Here is a 9,477-nt window from a genome sequence, read left to right on the forward strand (position 1 = left end):
AATATTCTTTAATTTTTATTCTATGATTCCAATTCTTTTCTATTTTCGGAATTGAAATGTTTTAGACAAAAGTTTTTGTATTTTTATAGAAAAAATATGTAACCTTTTATCACAGAGTAAAGTCGTCTTTAAAATTAACTTGAAATTGTTCTTTAAATAAAGAATAATAATTGATATAATAATTGTTTGCAACAAAATTATAAATAAAATAAAACACGAATGAAAAAAAAACATTACTTTACTCTTAAATAACATAAACGTTTGAAATAATTTTGAATATAAAAAAATTAACATGAAGGTCTAAAGTTTGAGGATAATTTTTTCATTTATTTTAAGTTGAACTAGGGAAATGCATTGATAAAATGCAAAATAACGATTACCATGATGTATAATGTGTATTCCGTATTTGTTAAATATGTTGAAATTACAGTTACAGTATCATAAATCATATCATAAATTCGTATACCACTAGAAAATCTTAGAAAACTCGATAAAGTAAGTAGTAGCACAGCGCGTAGAGAAAAGTATAAGAGAAGTTTCCGCTATACTCCTTCGTATACTGCTACTACTAGTGCATTTATAGCCATCCTTCCATTAGAAGACTATTTTTATAGTCAACCGTAACGAGTAGCTTCTACCTATGTGATTTTGTATTATACGCTTTCAAATGAATACTCTTACAAGTAATTTTCTTTGTTGTTCACTTTAGTACTTGAGTACTAAACGTTAAAATTTTGATTAACATTTAATATAAAATTTTGACGTTTTCGACGTTGTAAAAAATTGAAAATATTTTATTTAATCTTAAGAACTTTTAACGTCGACATTTTATTTCACTTTCTATTTTTTTTCTCATTTTACGATCATCTTGAAGGGATGATTCGAGGATTTAATAGGCTCTTACAACGTTTGAGAGTAAATTTAAAATTTAAACAAACCGATATCCCTTTATGCTAGATAACCCCTACAAAAAAGTGTTTTAAGAGAAAGAAATAAAATAACAAAAGAAAGAAAATGAATGGCAGGATACAATATTAACCAGCATCGTTCTCGCGAGAGCAACTCCGTTTAAAAATGGATCAACGAAGATAGAGTCTCTCTGGCAAAGAAAAACAGGTAGCAGGTAAGTTAGAGATAAAGAGAAAAAACAAATAGAACAACGTTAAAGAAGCTGAGATTGATGGACCACCCTTACAGGGTTGTAGAAATTGGTCAGTTATCCTCAGACATTTGGAAAAATAACGAACGAAAAGAAATGCAAGATAAGATAAGTGGCCAATTTGTAGAGACCCCATGCTATTCTTTGCTTCCAACATTTTTCTCTCCACCTATTCATATCTCTCTACTCTTTTGTAGGTGATTTAGGATATTTTAACAACGTTTTATTATCAAAGAAATTGTATCTACCATCCTTGACTGATAAAAATTGGATTGATCGTAAACAATGAATACAAAACGAAGAAAAAGGATATAACACTAATTAGAATTTCCTTCCTTCTTTCTTTATTTTCTTTCTTTATTTATCTTATTTAGCAACACGTAAAGCAACCATTGGATGTTTTTCATTTTAACAAAAACCACGCGTTTACGCTACTCAAACCCACTCACATACAGAAAATATTTACGTTTATTATTATGTTACGTATTAACTGGCATTATCGATGAACGAGTAAGTATATATTTTCAAGGAGTTTTTTGTATATCATCCATATTTAAATACGATATCATCTCATTTAATACACGCACCCTTTCCGAGAAACCATTAAAAGTATCGCGTTCGCGCTAATCTTAATTCACCCACACGATTTAACGTCATTACCTTGTTCGTTCTACCTTTCGTGCTAATAATTCGTGCTCGTCTCGCGTTACCTTCGTATGCTCTTCTGACGTCAGAGACTGAAAAAATAAAAGAAGAAAGTAAAGAAGAAGATGGGAAAGGGGGTTCGGAGAACAAGAGGAAGGGAAAAAAAGAAAAAATGAAGAAAAAAAGAAAAGTAACTTCCAAGAGTCCACATAAAATTTTGCAATAATCGCATTAGCATCGCAACGATGTTGCCCGAGCAATCTAGTTCGCCATCATTCGAGGGCAACTTGATTGATACGCGCCTAAAAAGTAGGCATTAATCAATAAATCGACAACCATTAACTCTAATGTACTCTCCGTTCTGTTATTACAGGACATTAGAGTGAAAAAGATAGAATGAGATAGAGAATGTTATAAAATGTTCTTCGCACTTATTGTATTGTTTTTCCATCTTTTTCACGAATTTAGATACATTTTACGATCATTATTAGGCTAACAGTTTGGAAGACAATCGAAAATAGGAATAAATTAGATCTTCAAAAATAGAAATATGAAAGGAGGATATGGTGAAAGAATGGAAGATGAAAGTGATTTTGACATTCGTCAGAAACGAATTCGCTACAATTACGTGAGTAAAATTCATTAATTTTGTTAAATACGTTACCGCAATGAATCCGATGAAAAAGAGAAATAAAAAAAAGGAGAATGAGAGAACTGACTGGTTTCGAGGAGCGTTAATTTTTAATTAGCAACCCGAATGACTTAAAATACTCGCTGATATATTTAAAACTTCACGAACAGTACAACAACCATATATACTCCGTTATTCGTTATCATACTCGAATTTCCCTGAAGCTCGCTATCGAGTTTTGATAATAATAATTACGTTCGACGAATTTTAAATGCACCGAGATAATAAATATACGCTAAAACGACAATTGTGATAGGCGCGTTGACCTTAATTCGAATGACTTTTTCTACTTGATGGATTTTCAATGGTTAACCATGAAGAGAGTTTAAGTTCTGAAGTTTTCCTATTTGTTTTTTCTTTTAATTTATCGTACATATTTTATTTTTATTCAATTAAAGTTTTTAAGATCTATTCTGAATTAATATGAAAATATTTCTTTTCTAATTGTAATGATATGTATTCGTTATTTTTATATATTTTCGATGTTTATATTAAAATAAATAACAAATACTATTGTATTATGTATTCATAAAATTTGGAAATATTTGATATATTATATCTAAATAAATAACACCATAAAATATTTTTGTATGGAAAACTTTTAATACTTTATATTTAAATAAATACACCAGAGAATATTTTATTTACCGATAACACTTTTTACTAATCAGTTTAAAATTTGATTCTTAACGATATTTTAATGTATACAGATGAAAAGGATACACTACCTCGATACTTATATAAACAGATTTAATAATTAAATTTAATATTAAATTACAACGGCAATTATATTACACAAGTTGTAAGTACTTTTACCTTATAATTTTAATATTTTATCGACACGATCGATAATCAATTAAAAAGAACAAAATATATTCATCGAGATAACAGATAATTATCATAAAATTCTTTAAATTAAATTAAAAGTGCAATTAAACGAAGTATATCTTCGTTTGTTTGCCAAATAAATTATTGCAAAAAAAAAGAATTGACAAAAAAATTAAAAAAAGATGAAATTCTAACATCGTGTCGATAAATAGTGGTTCGTTGTCAAGATTTCCTAGGAAAGGACATTAATTCGGGATAAGGTTGTAAACAAGGTAGATGGGTGTCTCACATTTTTCAAATGTCAAAAGGGCACCTTCCTACTTTCTCGTCTAAAGCAAAAACAAAAGGCAAAACGAAAAGTAAATTTGATAAACAGGCTTGGTGTCGCGTCATCTCGTTGCCGGACATGTTGCTGGTGACGTTATGCCAGCTGCAAAAGCTGGGGTATCATCAACATGACACGTGATTCGTCCTCTTATATATGCTACTTTATCTGCTTGATAGCCAGCTTCATCAAGAATTATTTGTATTTTAATTGTAAAAAAATATTTTTCTTTTTTACATAATTTTTACCCTTTCTTAAAGGTGAGTAACTTTGAAGTCACATACTTGGATTAATACTTTTGTATTATATATTTAGATTATTTTATTAACTTAAAATTTTTGTTTAATATAACGAAATAATATTATATTATAACATGTATCAAATATAACGCCATTAATTTTTATGTAATGCTACATTCATTCAATTTTATTTAATGGAAAATTTCTACATAATCTTAAGACCAACTTACAATTAGTTTTTCCTTTTGTTTTTAAATAAGAACCTATTTTTTATTATAACAATTCCAGGCAAGAAAAACAAGCGCTTTGCCCAATAAATATTTGTACATTTCTAATATAAAATACAAAGGAGACAGAAAAGTATTGTTTAAAATAAACCCGTTTGTGGAAAATCAACCCGGTTCATGGTAATAGATTTATTTAGAAAAAATCTATAGTCGCTGATGTTTATTGAAATCGTTTAAAGAAATATGCACTCACAACAGTGTTTGTAATCCTGAAAATTTTGTAGTATACTCTCTTTATCAACGTGAATGTGCGAATAGATAATAATGGTATAGAAAAGCTCTCTTAAAATCTCTTGAACTCTCACGTCGTTACCGTACCATACCGTATTGTACCGTATTGTACTGTACCGTATTGTACCGTACCGTACCATGCCGTTCCATACGTATAATGCTTGCAGTATTGTTTCGACAGCAGAACGCTTCATTGCCACAGACACTTGTTGTATCGAGAGTTTCGAGTGCACCAGTCGGTTCACTCTCCAAAGACCCTTCATTGGCAACTTTCATTGATCATGCGAGATCATTGAGAAGATCGAGAACGATACCACTTTTTAGCGACTAATTTATTTTTACACACGCACACACACACACACACGTCCAACATACGTAATTGAAAGAAAAAGAAAAACAATAATTTACGATTTTATCGGATTATTGTTTTCGAATATGTTCAAAGGAAAATAAAAATACATAATGGGTATATCATTACGTAAAATAAATCAAAACTCATGTTCAAGTCCATGTATTAAAACACATCCACTTTAAAAGTCATGCGAGAACGAATTATGTGCACGAAAAATCTTTTTATAATACTAACGACATTAGTAATATCTAAGTCAGCATTGCGTGATCAAACTTTACCAACTATTTGTATTTCCTGTGTTCGATGAAAACGACTGAGAAGAAAACGAGACACGCACGTATTAAGAATCGACTGACAAGCGTTATTCTATGAAAAAAATAGGCCATAGAAAATGAAAAATAGTAAACTTTCCAATCCCGACAAAAAAGAAAGAAAGAAAGAATATATATAAGAGAGTGAAAAAGAGCGGGGGGGGGGGGGTAGGAAAGAAACATCATACATCTGCATTTCTTAACATGCAAGGCATAGAGGAACACGTGAGATACGATGTTATCGTTGAATAATGTAGCAATGGTAAATATTGTTCCCTGAAGTCATAGTAGACATAAGAAGAAATAAGGAAAAGTCTAAAAGTACAGAAACATTTCTCTTTCTTTCTTTTTTTTCTTATTTCTTTATTTTTTTTTTTTTCAAATCCGACTACTCATCCCATTTTATCCTTCCCTTTTATTCTTTTCATTTCCCCGCAACATTTGCCAATTCCCTTTATATTTTCCATAATATAAATCAAGATCGCGCGCGCGTTAAGAAAGAAAGAAGCAAAAAAATAAAATAAGTAGAAGAAGACATTTGATTGTACAAACACTCGAAGATTTAACAAATGCAAGCCTAATTAAGTGAACATTAGGTGTTATATTGGACAGAAAATTTGTTATACATTGAATGGTAAACATAACAAAAGTGGACATTTAAAACTCAAGGGTTGCTGTATGGCAAATCGATGAAAATTAACATTGAACGCAAACGAACGCTTCACGAGTAAAAGTAATATTCGTTTTGCTTTTTATTGATTGTTTTATTATGTATAAAAAGTGAATGTGTGATGGTTGGAGGAAAAAGAAAGAGAAGGGTCATTTCACATTGGAACGGGAAAACGGCAGGTAATCCTTCCAGTTTCGAAGAGATTACAAAGGGAGTAACTAACAAAATGGTAATCCTTCTTCATCTATAGAAACTAACGAATCGAAGAGACTTTATATTTTTCATTTGAATTTATTCAAAAACTTTGAAGATTATCCATTTATAGTCGGTTAATAATCTTGTGATTTCTCAGGACTTAATTGATACCAAACTAGCGAAGCATTCAGAAAATTTTGAAAACAAACGACAGAATTTTTTGAGTTTAGTGTTTAGATAAAAAAAAAGCATATTAAGAGCAAGCAAATCTTCGTAGTAATTAAACACAACCATACGACTTTGATAAACCCAGATAGCATGATCAATGAGGTTAAACAAAATAAGCATGTTTAAGACTATTAATAAAAAATTTCATAAAAGATAAATTTTAAGAAAATCCATTTGAATCCTTTTCCAAGTGTCTCCGTTCAAAGTGGAATCGTGTGCGTAGAAAAAACCTACTTTAAGATAATAGAACGCAATAACAGGAACGTTAGGAATTTCCACGGGTTAGAACCTGTAGTAAACCTGACTTTAGACACAATCCATTTATGCATGTATGTAAGTATATGTGTAATATATTATTTATGTATACTTATAAAAATGATAAAGAGAATTCGTAATAAAGTATACACATAGAAAGGATTCATGATCTTTTAGATTATTCATTGTTAATACCAACAGCATTAAATATATACGTACCACATAAAGAAGAAAAATAACGAACTAAGAAATACCATATAAAGAACTATTTAGAAGATTTCTTTAAATGATAAAGAAAAGGAAATATTTAATATTGAAATAATAAGATTTTGTTTGCTATATAACTGAACATTTCATTTTCTTTTCTTTCAATACCAAAGAAACGAACGAATTTGATCGAAGGTCGAATAGGATGAGTGCCACTCGAAGGAATCTCCTCGACTCCTTATTACTCCTCGAAAATGAACTCTTGAATCCGAAAAAGGAGAGTGAATTCGACGCTCAGCATCGATTCGATTCGAAGAAGGCCACATTAATTCTCGTTAACTTTCGTAAAAGTCCAAGAGTACTTACAGATGCAATCTCAACGATATTTTGTACGTTATTTGACCACTTACCGCTCGAGTTAGCCTCTTTCTATTTCTATTTCTCTCTTTGTTCGGTAAATCTTCATTTGAACATTCGAGGACAGATAGACAATCTCGGTACAAAAGGAAACTAAAATTCGGTGATGCATCAAGCAAAGAAAGAAAAAAGAAAAGAGTCAAGTTCTTCGTCCATTATTGGGAAATGCATCAACTTGATGAAGATTTCAATGACTCACCATAAAGTTTATAGCTCGAACACGATGGACGGATTTCTATCGAACCCCCAATTTTACCAACCACTTACAAGACTGCGACCATTGATTTTTCTTTATTTTATTTGTACTTTTTATCAAGTACATCAACGATATTGCTAGAATGGGTCGTTGAAAATGTCCAAAATCCTTGAATCCTTGTACTTTATCTTCGTTCGTTGTAGACGATCCTCGAGATGGATAGTGAATCGAGAAAAACGTTTAAGAGCTAAAAACCGTCAGTTGGAAACTTGCAAATAAATCCAGTACGCTTTTCAATCTTGCGTGCTACTGCAAAGCAACTGCTGATCTACAGCAACCGTTCTACCATGGAATAGCGTGCGTTCCCATTACTTATAATCTAACGCGAATTGAATGCACCAAACGTTTCTGCTTTCGGTTGCACCATAAAGATTAATGATCACATGAAAAACGAGACACAGAAAAACTATCCCACCCTTCGACTCATCCCTTTTCCTTCACTTACCTTCTTGGGCACTGCACATATATTTGTACAGAAATTAATGTAGTTTGAGGAAAAAAAATGAACTAATACAATAAAATTATATATATATATACTTTAAAAAAGTACGATCGTATCGTACCAAACATTTATTAGGAATAATCAAAAACGTCAAATTAAACGTCACGTAACATCGCATCACGTCGTATTAATAAATAATTGACACGAACGATTCAATCGTCAAACGTGAATAATTACGAATGGCAAAAGACGACGAATAGGGACAGGATACATACATCTTGCCGAATATTTAAATAATCTCCTTCCCTTTTCATAATATGTGCAACAGTTATAAATTCCCCATTAGGATGCATCATTTTTCTGATTAACATAGATAACGTTAAAAACACAACTAATCTGCAATCGTTATTAATGCATAGTAATATCTCGAGTATCAAATTAACAAATTGTATAATTAATAAATCTTATCGAAATAAGTGATAACAAGATAAAAGAAATATCAAAAAATCGATGATTAGCAAATATTTGAAGATTAATAATTAATATTATAATTACAACATAAGATCCAATCAGGATATCTTACCTCTAACGAGAGTGAGAATACCCAATGGCATGACCAAGATGGCGACCATAAGATCAGTTATGGCAAGACTCATAAGAAAATAATTGGTTACATTTTGTAATCTTCTTTCCCAAGCAATGGCAAGGCAAACCAAAATATTACCGGCGGCTGTGCCAACTACGAGAACCAGTGCTAACATCGCCCACCAATTGTTCAGTCCGTAGTTGTCTACGTCGGTGCGCGCACCATCTCCAGCAGCTGCTCCTCCTTCAGTTCCTACACCTCCAACAGCTGCCGCAACTACTCCTCCTACACCAGTAGTACCGTCCTCCTTGAGGACGATCTTCAGCTCATAATCACTCTCGTTAAATATTCTCCTCATGACCGATCGCACTGTCTCACTATTGTCAAGCTCTACGTCCATCAGCGATGACATGTTGTCCACTTCGAGAGACTCTAGGAAGAAGCCCTCGTAAGGTTCCACTTGTTCAAGATCAATCATTGGAATCATCGATGCCCGAGTCATCGCTTAAGAATACCAATTTGACACAATTATTCCACTACACTGCACTCTTTTTCTTTTTTATTTTCTTTTATTTCTGTTTATATCTTTCTCCCACTGTCTTCAAAATCAATTCACTCAACAATATTCTCTTAATCTTTTAAATTTGACTATTTTTTAAAAAGAAACACACCAATGTGAAATCATTGATGACCGGAGTGCCATCGTTCAAGGACGCGAATTCAATACAATAATTCAAATACGCTGCACTCTTTTATTTATTTCTATATATCTCACCCTCTTTAAAATCAATACACACAATAATATTCTTCTACCCTTTCAAACCTGCCTACTTTCTAAAAAAAAAACATACCAACATGAAATTTTCAATTACTCGAGTTATCATTCAAGAATGCCAATTCAACGTGATTTTTTAACAACACAACACTCTTTACTCTCTCTTTCTCTCTCTTTCTCTCTCTCTCTCTATTTCTATCTTTCGCACCCTCTTCTTCTTATTTTTCTTTTTCTTCTCCTTTTTCTTCGTGTCTTGAAACTTAGCTACTTTCTAAGAAGAAACACCAACAACAAACAACAACGCAGCTCTTTCACGAGGAACTATTAACGAACCCGGTAAAACTACATTATTCTAAAATCTTCACCCTCGTCTTTAAC

General features: G+C 31.6%; 1 protein-coding gene across 6 annotated transcripts in view; it reads right to left on the reverse strand.

The window, feature by feature from the left end:
* Positions 1-9,477, reverse strand: part of 5-HT2B (5-hydroxytryptamine receptor 2B) — a 116,464-nt gene that overhangs the window by 100,700 nt on the left and 6,287 nt on the right. For 4 of the 6 annotated variants that reach the window (XM_089170142.1, XM_089170144.1, XM_089170143.1 and 1 more), the window contains one exon: positions 8,322-9,158. In XM_089170142.1, coding sequence (XP_089026268.1) covers positions 8,322-8,826 — 505 coding nt within the window. In that variant the 5' untranslated portion in view covers positions 8,827-9,158. The remainder of the gene's footprint in view (positions 1-8,321; positions 9,159-9,477) is intronic. The other 2 variants (XM_089170146.1, XM_089170145.1) reach the window with 2 other exon arrangements.

This window comes from Polistes dominula, unplaced genomic scaffold (assembly GCF_049000335.1).
Source record: "Polistes dominula isolate Pdom_NZ unplaced genomic scaffold, Pdom_raw_medaka contig_15, whole genome shotgun sequence".
NCBI lineage: Eukaryota > Metazoa > Arthropoda > Insecta > Hymenoptera > Vespidae > Polistes > Polistes dominula.